Raw genomic sequence first — 16,110 nt, forward strand, 5'->3', positions numbered from 1 at the left:
AGGGGACTTCCAAAGAATAAACCACCCCACAGAGGCCAGGACACCAGACTTTTGTGCTCCCACACTATCAGTGCACCAGCTATAGCTGAGGGGTAACCTCTGGGATGAGCCAGCTCTTGTCAGCTGAGGGTATGTCTCCAGAAAGGAGGGGAAATGTGAGGTACTCCCTGCCTCTGATGTACAAACCTATGAGGAGGACCTGAGAGGGGAACCAGTCTCATCTGTCACATTTGTGGTTAGTTCTGGGATCCGAGTCAGGGCCAAAGACTGTAGTCCATCTTGAGACCTACACCCCGAGCATGGAGTCCTGGTAGGCTTGCAGGAACAAGCCATGCCAAGGTGTTAGGGTCATATCTTGGGTGATCTCTTTGTTTCTTTTTTAAACAGTCACACAAGGAGAGATACTTTGTTTGTTTATTTCTATAAATGGTTATAAGGGGAGAGGTTTACCATAGAGAAAGGTCCTTAAGGTTTTCCATAGGTCCTTAAGACCCTAAGGGGCTCTGGGATTAATTCAGCTTTGTGGGTTCTTCATGCAGGTTAAAGGCAGGCACTTGGAGCTTTAACTCTAAATCAACCCCTGAGTTGAGGAGCAGGAATCATAAACTGGAAGTGTTTTCTTTCCTGAAGAGAGGATAAGGAAGAAGAACCTTTGATCAGTGGCCTCAGCACAGGTTTGAAGGGCTCAAACCATGGCTGCTGGGTGAAACTGACTTAGAGGATAAGATTCTTCGAGCTTCAGCTCACCCGTTGCTCTTAACCACAGCCTTTGCTTTCTCTCTTCTGGTCAGACTCTGCCTCTCCTCTCACCCAGTCTTAGTCTGGGTTTCCTGGAAGCAGACCAGGAGGTAGCAGTGATCTGGATACACAGGTCCCATGTGAAGGAAGAGCTATAGGAGAAGGGAGGGAAGGAGACAGGACAGGATAAAACCAGGAGAAAAGAGCCAGCCAGGATGTGGTCTCAACAGGTTCTGCTGCTATCTGACCCCACTGGAGCCCTGCAGCCCAAACTGCTCTGTACACTTGGTCCTATCTGGAAACCAAGTGGTCTTCTGCACCTTAATGAGGATAGCTAATCATTTTGGCTCATCCAGAGCAGTCTTGTGCTAAAACAACACTGAAAATCCATATCTTAGGAAAGTTCTGGGCAAATGACAAAGACAGTCAATCACCTAGCTCTCTTACCAGTCACTGAGGGACAGCTGTGCTCTTCTCCCCTGGAAGGCACTGCTCTCTGAACAAAAGGACTATGGCTGTCTTCAGCCAAGACACACGGTACATGAAGATGGTTCATCAGTCTAAGGATGGAGACCTGAGTGAGTACACAACCGTGGAACATCTAGCCAAGTCCGTCCTCCATGGAGCAGCCGACAAATTCTTCCTAAAATTAAAGTCCAGTTATGAGTTCACTTTCCATGCAGCCACCTTTGTGGCCTCCCTGGGGATTGTTGGTACCTTAGAGATAAAAGCAAAGCTATGACTCAGATTCAGTCAAGGCCTCTCGGACCCAGCACTCCATTCTCCCACATGACCTATTCTCTTTTATGGTCCTCTAGCAGTGCCCTGGGCTCTTTGTGGTTCTCTACCCACAGCATGCCAAGTCCTATTCCTTTGTCCTCACCTGCACTATCTTTTTGCCGTGGTATCTTCTGGGTCTTCAACTCGGTAGTACCCATATGTTAGTATCATCAGGAGGTCTAGAGACTGTGGGGCCAGAGAGCTAGGGTGAAATTGTCAGTTTACAACTTGTTAGTTATGTTGTCATTTAGGCATGTTTCTAAACCTTGCTTAGCCTCAGTTTCCTCATCCATAACGTAGAGATAACATTATGAGTTTGACATGAGGGTTAAATGAATTAATACATAGAAGTGTTCAGAAGAGTAAATGGTCCATAGTCCATGCTTCATAAATTTTAACTAATTGTATTATTGATTTATTTTAAGATTCAAGTCAAGCATCACCTCCTCCAGGAAGCTGTGCCTGATTTCTCCTCCCTTCCCTGATCATGTTAGCTGAACCTTCTGCTTTGCATACTTTAATACAATTATCCACAAGGGAATCTTCCTCCCTAGCAATACCATGGACTGTTCCAGGCAAAGGGCGATAGATTTTATTTCTTTCTTCCTAGTCCCTAGCATAAGTGTTAGCATAGATAAATGATTGTGAATAATTTTTAACTGGAGGAATGAAAAATCATACTGTTCTTACTGCATAAACATCCTATAAGAACTTTGTCAAAGTGAGTCTCCTGAAAAAACAGTATATCACCCTCTTTGGAACTCAGAATATGTATTAACACACCAAAGGCTCTGGGTAGTCCTGCAATAAAGCAACTGGTTTCCCTTTAACTTGTTGCCCATTGTCCAAATGTTTCTGATCTCAGAGTCACTGTGTGGTAACTCTGCCAAGGCCTTGTCCTCCCTGGACAGCAGGGAGGCAGGCTCCTCTGCACGGTGGCTGCAGCTGCCTGAGTGCTTGGCTGGGTACACGCAGGCAGCAGCTGGAAGAACAGCGGCCCGTTCTCTCCTCAGAAAGGCTACCATGAGATCCGGGAACTCCGCCTCTTCCACTTCACCAGTTGGCCTGACCACGGCGTTCCCTGCTATGCCACCGGCCTCCTGGGCTTCGTCCGTCAGGTCAAATTCCTCAATCCCCCGGAAGCTGGGCCTATCGTGGTCCACTGCAGGTGAGTCAAAACCAAGCTCCAACCAGGGCTGCCTGTTAAGCTTTGATCTCTTACTGAGGATGCCATTCTCTTGTCAAGTGGCAGTGATACTCCTGATTCCAATGCCAAACCCTTTCTGTTGAGAAACCAGTCCCAACACCTAACAAGCAGCTGTAGTAGGAGTAGGTGTCAGTGGTATTAATGTTGCCAGGTGATAGTCAGGGTACTGACATTGCATCTGCTGTGTCTGCCACACGTGCCCGCCCACATTATTTCACTTTCTTGTGATCCACCCTTGAGAAGTGGTTGCTCTCATCATTCCTGTTTTACAGATGAGGAAACCAAGAGGTGCACTGTAAATGCAGGTGTGCAGTGGCAGAGCCAGGATATTTAACATAGTCTTCTCCAGACTCTCGCCCATAGCTCCTTAATGTGGCAGCAGGTGCCTCCTCTTCAGTTCTATCATTCAGTGGCTGGTAACATTAATAGAGAGTTAAATGGACAGTGTGAGGTTTTACTTGATTACAGAGAAGAGACATTTTCAGCTTTCACCCAGACAGTCATATTGAGAATGAGTGGTACATCTTTCAGTGCTCCTAAATGATGATGAAATACCCTGTCTAGGGCATGAAGAATTGGAGGAGAATGAACGTTCAGACCTAAAGGCCAAGTTGCTTGAGTTACCTTCCTTCCCAGGGGCTCTTTTTTCAAATGTGACCTTGGGCCCAGCCCATCCTTCACGATCTTCCCTGCATGATCAAGTTATCTCATCCTTGTCCTGGCAGTGCCCACATCCATCAAGGGACCAGAAAGACTGAGTAAACTGTGGATATCTCAGATCCAACTCCATTCTAACACAGCACCCATGAATCTTCTTTCAAATAGTAGATATACAGACCCATTTCACAGATAAAGCAATTAAGAATGTGACAGAAGTCTTCCAGGTGTGTCAGCATTGTGCATGAATTCTATGCTTTGTAACTCATAGCAAACTGAGGGCAGTAGCCCATGAGTGTCCAAGTCCTGTAACCCAAACAGCAGCCAGTATAAGGATGAGGGCAAAAGTGAGACAATAGCAAATATTTATCAGGCTCTCCACTATGTGCAACCCTGGCCATGGTCCTGTCTCTCCATAAAAAGTCTCTTTAATGCATCATAGGAGAGCAGTACCCACTCCTGGGCTAACAAGATTAAATGAGTTGGCAAATGCACACTACATGCATAAGAGAAGTCCTGACATACAGTAAGCACTCAAAACTATCACTTTTCTCTGCTTCTTACTAATACCTCTCCTTCCCAGACTGTTAAGCCTTAAGGATAGAAACCATGTCTTACTCAACTGCATATCCCCACTCTTAATCCCAGAAATTAGTGTGTTGTAGATGCTCAATAAATATTTGTTGACTATAAGTAGCAAATATTTATTGAGAAATCATTGTGCCGCTAGGCAAAGGGCTAAGCAGTTTGCATGCATTATGCTTTTTAAACAAAATTTCAAGCAATTCAATTTGCATATATTATTAATGCTATGAGGTAGAACTATTTTTATTATTATCAACACCATTTTACAAATGAAAGCAATGAAACTCAGAGAGATTAGGTCATTTACTTCAGGCCACCCAGCTAATAAGTAATAGAATCAGAATGTGATCCCGGGGATCTCTTCCAAATATCACCTGTTTAATTACTATGTGATAGTGCAGTACAACCTTTACAAAATCCCTGCCAAGAGGAGCAGTTTAGGTGCCAGAAAACAGACTCCAGTCAATGCAAGCCATGACATTTTGTAATGAAGAAGACTGCTCCTACCAGTTCAATTTCCAGATCATTGAGGGTTATGGTCCCCACTGGCCTATGCTTCTTGGATTTATCACCTAATATTGCTTTTCCATCTTATCCCATCTCTCTTTCTCTTTGCATTCCCTTTGATTTTCACATTGTTCAATAAAGACATTTATTTGCACAGAGGAACAAGATGTGAAACACAGCCAACACAGGCATCCTTGACAATTTGCCAGGTTCCCTTCCAAAACTGTGCACTTAAGGCAAATGTCTTATGTGTCTCTGGTTCAACATCGTCATGTTAGAATCCAGCACTAATTTGGGAAGGATTGGCCGTGCTCCATGGAGTCTCACTGAGTTCTCATGTTATTTTGTTCTTGGTCTGAGGATGCTCCTAATGAAAGCCATCAGAGATCAGAAATTGAATGTGAATCAGGAAATTGATGCCTGACGAGGTTCCAGGGCTATCACCTGCTCCGTTTTAATGATTTTGTTGGTTCATGGTTCTGGGGAAATAGGTACAGGTGAAGCCACATACAGGGCATTGGACCAGGGACTGCAGACTCACTCTCTGCCTTTGGCACAGCTCAGACAACTCATGTTTCTACTTTCTCACTCTCTCGCTCATTTCTCTTTTGTTATCTCTCTGTTGTTTGTTGTTTCCATCCATCAGTGCATTTGCTAAAGAGAAAAAAAAAGAAATGAAAAAAGGGAAGGAAGGGGAAAGACATATATGTTAGGCAACCCCAAAGTGCCAGGCACTATGTTAAATATTTCCTTCTATATAGGTGGAATATCTTTATCCACTAGGTGAGAAAACTGCTTTCCCACATACTGTGTAAGTCTGCATTATATATAATAAGTCCTATTTAAAAACAGTGTATAGGCACACATTCTGGGGTCAGACTGCCTGGGTGAAATTCCCTACTCTACCACTTGCCAGCTGTGTGACCTCAGGCAAAATAAGCCATGTGTGCCTCAATTTTCTCACTTGTGAAATGGGGTGCAAACTTGCTACCAAGCTCAGAAGGCGATTTATAGATAACATTTGCAGAGCCCTGAGAACATGCAGGCAATTATCAAGCACTAAATGGGTGTTTGCTAAGTTGTATAGCAAAACTAGTCAGTCCTGATAGGATGGCATCCAAAGGCACACATTACTCTTTCATTTCATAAAAGACAAAGCGAGCCTCTATGTTTGGTCACTTGCTTAGGCCTCTTCCATAGTGTTGATTCCAGTGGTTTTATGTTGACATCAGCGGCATATTTCCTGTCAGCATAACCCTCAGAAATGGAGGCCAACTGGTAGGACTGGTCCCATCCCAAGATCCTTAACACAGGTTTTCCTGTTTCTTCAGTGCTGGAGCTGGGAGGACCGGCTGCTTCATTGCCATCGATACCATGCTTGACATGGCTGAGAACGAAGGGGTGGTGGACATCTTCAACTGTGTGCGTGAGCTTCGGGCACAGAGAGTCAATTTGGTACAGACAGAGGTGAGTCATGGGAGACTAACCCAGCCAGCCACCTTCAGTCCTCAGTGACCAAGAAAAAGCACTGCAGGATGGAGAGACCCATAGATACTGTGGATATCTCAGATCCAACTCCATTCTCACACGGCATCCATGAATCTCTCTTTCTCTCTCTTTCTCTCTCAGCAACCTTTTCTTTCTGTCCCACTTCTCCTTGCTTGGTTTGTCATTCTTATAATGAGTCTGCATTCTGGTTCTAGTAAATACATTTTGTGCCCAGGCAGATCTGACACATGTGAGCTGCATGCATCATCTACCATGCAAAGTGAAATTAGCCATGGCCTTGGACACAGCATTCCTTCCTGGATCTGCAGTGAAGACTCTCATGAATAGGTTCACATTCACAGGACCTTGCTACAGGCTCTGAGCTAACTCACACAGGCTAGTATTTAGGCTTCTAGCACTACAGCCCCGATAACTGCTTTACTAAGCCCCCAGGTCCACACATGATACATTTGGAGGTATACTTTATATAGAGAAATAATCCATGATATTTTCAGGACAAAAGTCACTTAACAACCACTTACCATAAGCCTAAAATCCCAATTGCAAGTGCTGCCTGGTGGATTTAGAAAACTTTCCAAAAGGAATGAAACCTTGAAAGGTATTTTTTTAAAAAGGGGAGTGTGTGAAATTTCAGAATAGAAGAACAAGTACAAAGAATCAGGATGGAAATACATTTAGTACAATTTTGAGGAGCAGACCCTGAGACCAGCAGAGATTGTTTTGGAAGTAACCCCAAGGTACTTGGTAGGTAAGCGGGAGACAGAAGAGGGAAGGAAGCAAACAAAGAATACTTTATTAGGCTGTTAAACACTGTAGACACCTGGACCCTGGTCCTGCTGAGGACCTCTGACAGTGACGAACCTGAATCTCTAATTTGTCCATCATAGGGTGGAGGGAACTTGGGTTTATAACATTTGTGGGGCACTGAGAACACGCTGGCATCTTCTCCTTCTTTCATTGCTTGAGGGCTCCTTGGCTTTGTGACTTCTGGGGCTAAAGAAAGCTTTCCAAAAAGAATAATCACAGGTTATTAGCAGCACATAGCCTTTGGCAGGTAAAGGTAAAACTGAGATATGGGCAAGACACCAAGAACACCTACCGTGTTACATCTGCAAGTTTCTCATTTTTATCATGATTCCACTGTTCAGTCTTGTATAAGGACAAAACACACCATGGCTCAGGCAGTTACTATGAAATATGAAGACTTGGTCCTTTGGCTTGCAAGAGAAAAAGTATGGATTCAGCAATATAAATTCTGCACAGTCTCCTCGGTCACTGTTCTTACCTAGTCACCAATCCCGTCTCTCTCAACGGCACAGGAGCAGTATGTGTTCGTGCATGATGCCATTCTGGAAGCCTGCCTCTGCGGTAACACGGCCATCCCCGTGTGTGAGTTCCGCTCTCTCTACTACAACATCAGTAGGCTGGACCCCCAGACGAACTCCAGCCAGATCAAAGATGAATTTCAGGTATGGACAAATCTTGGAGACTGTCCTAGTCAGTTTGAGCTATTATAACAAATTTCCATTGGCTTCAGGGTTTAAATAATATATATTGCTTTATCACATTTCTGGAGGCTGGAGAGTCAAAGATCAAACTGCCAGCAAATCTGGTGTTTGCAGAGGGCGCAGACACTGTCCAGGTTTTCAGGTGACTGCCTGCTTGTTATAGTTTCACGTGGTAGAAAGCAGAGAAGAAAACTCTCATGTGTCTTTTTTTAGAGAGTACTAACATCCTGTGTAAGGGTTCTACTCGCTTGACCTAATTATCTCCCACAGAACCCACTGTCTAAGATGATCACCATGGCAACATGTGCCTTTGTGGGGCACACATTCAGTCTAAAGCAGAGATTCTGCCAACTTCAGTGGTGCTATGGACATTTGTGGGGTTTTCTTTGTGAGAACTGAGACATCCAGGGGCTTTCAGACTACAGTGCCAAGCAGCTGCAGACTGCATTCCAATGCACCAAACACACAGCCATGAGCAGCTACTAGCCAGTAACTCAGTGATAGCTGAGGCATGCATTTGACTATAATTATGTTGTTAGACTTAGGTCTTACTCAGTCCTATTGCAGGTTGTGGATGGAGACAAGTTATGCACCTAGATACAAATTTTATGCTTCTTTTTTCCCTGGAAGATCTCAGGTTTTCTCAGTTGATCTTTACTACCTGAAGGAAATGCAGAATCTTGGACCCCATCCAGATCTGTTTAAAAACATGCAATTTAACAGAATCTCTAAGTGATTATTGATCAAAATTTCAGAAGCATAATCCTAGAATACAGCTCAATCATAGCATATCTGTTCCTTTAAGTTCATATAGTTAGACTTGCATAAATTTCAGTCTCAGAGACCTAGACATGATTCACTGAATACAGCAAAGACAGACTTTGGCCCTCTATCTCAAGGCCAGTACGAGGGTCATGCTGGAATAATAAGAGTTGAGAATCAGACAGAAGGAAGTAAAGATCTACTTTGTCACACCCAAAGACATATAGCTCCAGGACTTGCTTCAAGCCTGTGAGGAAATGCTGGGCTGGCTCATGGCTCCATGGGCAGATACCCCAGGCAGATCAATACTTAGTGCTGCTTCAAATAGTCCATTTCTGAGGTAGAGCAGAGACAGTACAGCACATGCCTGAAGGATGGAAGGTAGAGAACTCTGGACATTGAAGACAGAATCTAGTCTCTATTATGTGGGACAGTTCTGGATTTAAATTGCAAGACTCCCTCTGCAGAGCGTAAGCCCTGCAGTTTCGTATCTCTATTGGAGCGTATCCCTTGGACGTCTCTTACTCACCCTGAGCTCCCTTATACCCTCATACAGGTTTCTTTATTTAAAAAAAAAAGTGCTGGTAAATCATTTTCCTCATTCCATGACACTTCAAGTGGTTTTTAGCACTCATTAGGGATTCCCTCCTCCTATACCTACCATGGGAGTTCTGGCTGGCCTATCTTTTAATGCAATATTGGCTGAGTTGAACAACTTAGTCCAACTGGCTGGCAGGAGTTGGGGCCCCACGTCTGAACCCAAAGGTGGGTGTGCTGCCGCTGTACTATTAGCATGTTAAAAGTGTTCCACAGCCCTCTGGCAAAGGCTCTCAACTGACCAGTCCCATAGCAGTAAGCAGGATATGATAGAACACCCCCACCATGGAGGAAGCATGGGTCCCAGGAAACAGACAGTAGGGCCAAGCTTAAAGGGTGGAGATAAGCAAGCTAGGCTAAAGTGCAACATCACTGTCCTCCTCTCCTCAGAAGCAGCTATCTAAGCAGTATCTACCTGCCTATCTTTTGCCCCACAGACACTCAACATTGTGACACCACGTGTCCGGCCCGAGGACTGCAGCATCGGACTCCTGCCCCGGAATCACGATAAGAATCGGAGCATGGATGTCCTGCCTCTGGATCGCTGCCTGCCTTTCCTGATCTCAGTGGATGGAGAATCCAGCAACTATATCAATGCAGCACTGATGGATGTAAGTAGAGTCCTGGCAGAAAACTGTTGACTGGTATTCCAGGGAAAAGCTTCTTCCCAAGGTGGCAGTGGCTGCACTTCAAGGCCCTGAATCCACCAGCTACCCTCTCCTTGCTTCTGGCCTCCTGGCTTTGAGCACCTTTGCTGATCCTGAAGACTCAGGCCCAAACCTAGACACAAGCTGGGATCTTGGCTCCTTGATTCAAAGAACTGGAAAGAATAGGTCAAATGCTTAAAGTCATTTCAGTGATACCACAACTAAACTGAAGTCCTATCATGCACCTCCTCCCATCTCCCACAGAGCCAACTCAACCTGAAATTCAGTTTAGGCAGCATTCTTTATGCAAGGGTTTGCTTGATCCCTGGTAACACAAGAAGGTACAAACAGATTCTGCACTGGCATCTCCCATTCATCTTCCCAGATGACTCCTGTGCAGAGGAGAGGATAAGAATGACACATAGTAGGTGCTCCATAAGTGGATAAGGCTCCATAAGCTATTGGATAAGTGGTGGGAAGCAGTAAAAGAAATAAAGAAGGAAGCAGTCCATGTCCCTAATAATCCTGTCAGGGCTGTCATCACTGCTTCCTTGACATCAGGTCCAAGGAGGGTACTGTCCCCTGCTGTGATTTGGAATTTAGGTGCTGTCTTGCCCTGGTGAGGCAAAGTTTCTGCCTCATATTCTTCACAGTTGGTCTTCCAGCTACTTCTGGTTCTCACCACCCCACCCTCCGTAATATAAAGATGTTTATGGCAGAGCAGAAACATGGATCATCTAATCCCATGCATGTAATTTCAGTAGAAGAAACTGAGAGTGGATTAAAAAAGAGTTATGCAAAGTCATCCAAAGAACCAGTAGCAAAGCCAAAACCAGAGTGCCTAGATGACACTCTAGAATTCATTTCTTGAGCATTCCCTTTGTTTTCTTGATTTCTGTAGGATGCAGAAATCTTGCCTCCTGAGGCTCAGGACAAAGAACAATGTTACCTGATTGGGGATGAACTGTTCCAGGTCCTCTTTCCCAGCCCCTCCCACTCTGAAGTGATGCCCAAGTAGTTCATGTGGCCCTCCCACAGGAACATAGGATATTCTCAGCTGAGCTCTTCTCTGTCTGACCTCTGATCCTCCTGAGATTTCTCCCTAAGGGTTTAAGGCGTTAGGAGCAAGGAAGTGATGGGAGACCAATGCCTACCTCACCTCTCAAGAGACCTCTCTAGGTTTTGCCCACGGAGTCTCATACACCCTACAAAAACCCTGGCTGTATGTTCAGGAGAAAAGAACATTGTCTTGATCATGTCAAATAGCTGAGACAGAGAAAACCTCTGGTTTAGGTTGACTTTCCAAGGTCAACATGTACCTGCGTGTGTGTATATGTAGCATGAATGTGCACATGTGTGAGTGAGATGACAGATGATATATAGAGGTGTAGCCACAATTCCAAGTTTCTCTGAGCTTTCCCCTAGTTGTCTGAACCAGTCCCTTCCTTCTTCATCCAAACAATGATCAAACAAGACACTGGCCTCTACTTAGTAGGTTGGATGCTGCTTGGAGTCAAATGCCTCCTGCCAAGCTCTAATTCTGATTGTATTCTTTTTGTCCACAAGGTATTTCTCCTATGAGCCATCACCAGGGCCTTTGCCTTCCTTATATTAAAAAAAAACTCTTTATCTGTATTCCAGCTCAGTCTGTGCATTATCTCGTAACTATAGCAGCTTTGCCTCGAGCAGAAAAAAATGAAGCCCTCTGGGTTAATTTTTAATGTTTCCCCTGGTAAAAGATGATGTTATCCATGAAATGGATTGCTGGCTGATCCCTGAAACCTGGCAGAAGCACAGAACTTGAACATATTTTCAGATAAGGCTTTGTCAGAGGTGCTGGTCTAATAGAGTGTTTATCACAGAGACAGGGAAAAAAGCAAAGAAAACTAACATTCCCTGAATGTTGGGCACCATGTTGCATCCTGGAATTGTACTGTTTCATTCTGCATCTGGGTATTGTTATCTCCATTTTCCAGAGATGCATTGAGGGTCAGACTTGTTTAATGTCAATCTTTTCAGAAAGGATAGACTCCAGGAATCCAAGCCCCATGGTTGCTGGGTCCAAAGCCTAGATTCTTTTCCATATCTGGAAATTGATCAGAAACCATGCTATCTATGACTAGAGAGTTTGATTTTTGAACAACTAAATGTTCTGCCCTCCCAGCCTCCTCTGACAATTCCATGGGCCAGGAGAAGACCCTCGAAAAGCAGGTCTCCCCGATACATGCATATAGCGTCCATGTTGACAAGTGATTTTCCAGATCTGCTTCCCCTTCCATCACCTTCTGACCTATGACTCTTCTGAAAACAGCTGAGAGGCTCACAGGAACTATCTCCCAAGAAAACTTGTTGAAAACACAGGATATTTCTTAGGTTTCATACACCACTGATGAGACTCTCCAGTCTTTCCGAATCCCTCCCCACAGAGTGTTATGACAACTAGGGCCCTGCTGAAGTTCCAGTACTGACACAGCTCATTTTTTTCTGGATTTCATGTCCCCTGTCTGAAATTGGAGGCTGAATTAATGCCTATCAATTCCTATTAATGCTTATTTGTTCTCCGTAGTTATACTGTGTCCCATGGGTGCCACCTGGTGTGCTAGTGTTCTGGATGAAAACCTAAGTCACAAGTGTTTGCAGCCTGCCAGTGGGCTTAGAGTCAGGCTCTTGCTTGTTGATGCTTTCACATACAAATCTCACTCAATTGTAGGATAACCATTTTCCTCTGAATTTACAGATTTCCATTTTACAGATAAAGGATCTGAACTTTGAGATCCATCTATTAATTTATCAGTGTTAACACACACACACATACATACACACTCACACACATACACACACACACACACACACACACTCCTCTAAAGGCACTCTACAAATTACAGTTGAATAAATAAATGGGTGAAAAATGTGTGAATGGATGGACAAATGAATGAGTGGATGGATAAGTCATACCTTACAAGGCTCTAATTCCTGGGTACCTTTCCCTGCCCCACTAACTGTAGGACACAGTGCCCACCTTCTGCCAGGCTAGTTCAGCCCTCAAACCAACTTGGATACAGGAATTAGCTTTGCAGTTTAAGCTCATTTGGAGGTCAGCCTGACCCCTCCCTAGAGTCACAGGCACAAGCACTCATTGGATTCCTAATATCCTGAGAGGTGTCTTGGTCAGGAGAGCAGCAAATCTGCATCCAGAATTTGCCATTTCATATTGAAATGATGATTATTTGCTGAGCTCTAAGACATAAATAATTTATTTGGATAAATCCCATCCAAGTGACACTTTCCTAATGAAATGTCTTAGTTTAGAGGAGAATGTGTTCATTATGAGAAGGTCTCCTTTGCCACCAGGGTACCAAGAGATAACAAAACTGGCAGGTGCTTTATGAAATCTATTTGGCAGGCTCAGGGCCTCTGGCAGCCATCCGGGCCTCATCATCATCAGAGTATCACTGATGGATATGTATTTTACAAAGTCTGTCATTTCTTTGTCAGAGTCACAAGCAACCTGCCGCCTTTGTGGTCACCCAGCACCCTCTACCCAACACTGTGGCAGACTTCTGGAGGCTGGTGTTCGATTATAACTGCTCTTCTGTGGTGATGCTGAATGAGATGGACACTGCCCAGGTAGGAGAGGTTCAATGGCTGCCCTAGATGGACCCATTTGGGTCAGATGAGCCATGCTGTTGACTTGGAGGGAGGTCCTGTGATGAGCACTATGATGTGCCCTGTGATGGGCACTGTCTGGTCATGTGTACCAGAGAAGTCTATTCTGCTGACTGCACAAGCAGGGAACCTCTTGTCTGATCCTCTGCACAGCTACTACCAACAATGACTTGGGCTGCCTTTTGAACTTTGTCCAAATGTACCCAGGGTTGCTAACATTGCTGCATGCCTCAGGCATTGGTTAGGCTCTTACTATAAATTTTAGAGAGCTTATAGAGCCAGGAAGTCACCTCTCCAACACTAAGTACATATGGTTCTAAAGAATACTCAGTGATTGGCCACGCCCACCAGCACTGGTCCCTTTACCTTGTACCCCATGCTGCCAGAGCCTGAACCTCAAACCTTGGAGGCTTTGTCCCTGAACCACCATCCACTAAAGCCCTGGCTTCATTCCTTAGCTCCTCTGGGTTTGGCAGCAGCAAGCATCATAAATCTACAACACATGTTCATACTTAGGACACAGGACCCATGTCTTAGGACAGTTTTATGGGGCTTACCCTTATTCTTGGTTGGAAAAAGTGAAAATTGCCTGTCATTTCACTACCTTGAAGACAACTCAAAGCAACTCAGCTCATTCTTGTAGGAATTTGGGCCTTGTGTAGACTTGGTGGGAATAAACAATATTTTCAAAAGGATCTGAGCTATAATCTCAGCCTCTAGGAACTCACAGTCTTGCCACAGAGACATATGAGTAAATTGTCCCTGTGTCCTGTGGCTGTGCTATAATAGAGGTCAACAGCAAAGTGTTCTGCTGACCAGGAGCAAGGAACAATTAATTCTGCCCAGAAGGTGAGAACAGACTTCAAAAAAAAGGTGACTTTGACCTTGAACAAGGTGGAGAGGGGGTTGAAGTGCTGGGGGATGAATTAGCTGGAAAGAGGCATTCCAGAGCCAAGTGTGCTGGCACTTGCCTGTAATTTCAGCATTCTTGGAGTCTGAGACAGAAGGATTGCATGTTTAAGTCCAGCCTGGGTAATTTAGCAACTTACTGAGACTCCGTATCAAAATAAAAAATAAAAACAGAAAAGTGCACTGTAGTTTGAAGGCCCTCAGTTCAATTACAAGTACTGCAAAAAAAAAAAAAAAAAAAAAAAAAGTATGGCAGACAAAAGTAATAGCATGGGGCAAAGACAAACAGGATGAATACATATAAGCTTCTGTTCCAATGTCACAAGGGCTTGGGGGATGTCCAAAAAGAAGTGTGTTAAGGCTAGAGAGGCCAGCTTCCAGAGTTCCCTATGCAGGACTCAGATGCTCAGGCTTTGGACTGCAGTCTCATGTCAGACTTTTACTTTGTAAAGCACAGGATTCTTTCTAAAAAATAAAAGCTTTCATGCATAACCAGTGTATGAAGAGACATAACCAAGAGCCAATCATTTTGAAGTAGGACTCAGGTGTCTGGGGTTATACCCACACTGGCCTTTCATCTTCTAGTGGCTGTGGAAACTTAGTCACCCTGGGTTCCTTTATGAATCCTAAGTTCCTAGGACAGTTACAAAGTCCTGGATGTCCACTAGGGAGAATTTCTGAGAAATTAAGTGTGGAGGGACAAAGCCAGAGCTCCTGTTAGAAAACCAAGTCCAGGACCAAGGAAGAAGAAAGGCTGGAGCACAAACTTGGGAGCCAGAGACTGGGGAGGAAAATGCAGCAAGTGTGCTGATCTGAGCTAAGAAAGTGGCCAAGAGGTTGGAGAACTGGAATTCAGTGTGAAAATGTTTCCATTTTTGATATCTATAAGATTTGGGGAGCAGTTGCATGCGTGAGGTGATTAAGAAAGAAAAGTTAGCAGCTGTCTCATCTGAGCAATCGTGTGTCCAGGGAATACCTGGCCAAAATGGAAAGACAGGAGGGTGCAGGAGGTAGAAAAAGGAGAGGAATAAGTGTGAACAGAAGGGAGTCCAACTCCGGATGTGCCTGTGAGAGACATCCAGGAGAGATTCCTTTCATTCACGTGACTCACGGTTGTTGAACATCTGCTACAGCTATTTGCTGGAAACTATCATCGGTGCTTAGGATGCATCAGTGAACAACACAGACAAAATGAAACAGGAAAATTCCCATTTTAAGTGCACTTTCTATTTCAAAGTGAGGAGACAATAAACAACATAATACCCTATAATGTATTTAAATGTATGTTAGGCAGTTATAAGAATATGGAAAAAGACAAATTAGAGGCCAGCATAATGGAGATCAGTAGGCTGGGTTGGAGCTCAAGATGTAGTTGTAATAGGGTAGTTAAAAACTCAAACTTTAAAGATACAACAAACTAAACCGTGTCGCTCTCCCAGGGAGTGTCCCAGGCAGAGGCAGCAACCTGCACCCAGCCACATAGTTAACACCCATCTGGGCACCTGGTAACCCTGAGGAACAGCACTAAGTCTCTGGGCCAGCAATAGAGTAAAGGTGAGAAGAAGAGCAATTGGTGCCATCAAAGACAAGGACAGGTCGTGGAGGATGGTCAAAGTCAGGAAAAACTTGAGGTTTCACGCTGAGAAAAGGGAGCCACTGACAGACTTAAAGTAGAGTGTGTCATAATTTGACATCTTTTCAAAGCATCCCTTGGGCTGCTGTATTACCAAGATACTCATGTTGAAGGGTAGATACTGATAGTAGATACAGAACGGAGAAGAGGCTACTGTAATTATCAGGTGACAGGGGACAATGACCAGAGCCAGCATGGCAGGAAAGATTCCTGACATCTTGAATATGGAATTTGAAAGATAAAGAGGAATCAAGGATAACTCCAAGGTGTGGAGCCTGAACAGTGGAAGGGTAGAAACTAAGATGACTATGAAAATCGTGACTTCTCATAGAGCTTTAGAGCATTCTCTGCAGAGTGCAGAATCAGAAACGATTGCCACCCATTTCTTTGCCTGAAAAAGTAAAA

At 44.4% G+C, this 16,110-nt stretch overlaps 1 protein-coding gene across 14 annotated transcripts in view; it reads left to right on the forward strand.

The window, feature by feature from the left end:
- Nucleotides 1–16,110, forward strand: part of Ptprt (protein tyrosine phosphatase receptor type T) — a 1,059,888-nt gene that overhangs the window by 1,021,272 nt on the left and 22,506 nt on the right. For all 14 annotated transcript variants that reach the window (XM_063248334.1, XM_063248323.1, XM_063248321.1 and 11 more), the window contains 5 exons: nucleotides 2,532–2,686; nucleotides 5,806–5,941; nucleotides 7,303–7,452; nucleotides 9,288–9,461; nucleotides 12,993–13,124. In XM_063248334.1, coding sequence (XP_063104404.1) covers nucleotides 2,532–2,686; nucleotides 5,806–5,941; nucleotides 7,303–7,452; nucleotides 9,288–9,461; nucleotides 12,993–13,124 — 747 coding nt within the window. The remainder of the gene's footprint in view (nucleotides 1–2,531; nucleotides 2,687–5,805; nucleotides 5,942–7,302; nucleotides 7,453–9,287; nucleotides 9,462–12,992; nucleotides 13,125–16,110) is intronic.

Source organism: Cavia porcellus, unplaced genomic scaffold, assembly GCF_034190915.1.
Source record: "Cavia porcellus strain 051 isolate PalLab524CR breed Dunkin Hartley unplaced genomic scaffold, mCavPor4.1 scaffold_5, whole genome shotgun sequence".
Taxonomy (NCBI): Eukaryota; Metazoa; Chordata; class Mammalia; order Rodentia; family Caviidae; genus Cavia; species Cavia porcellus.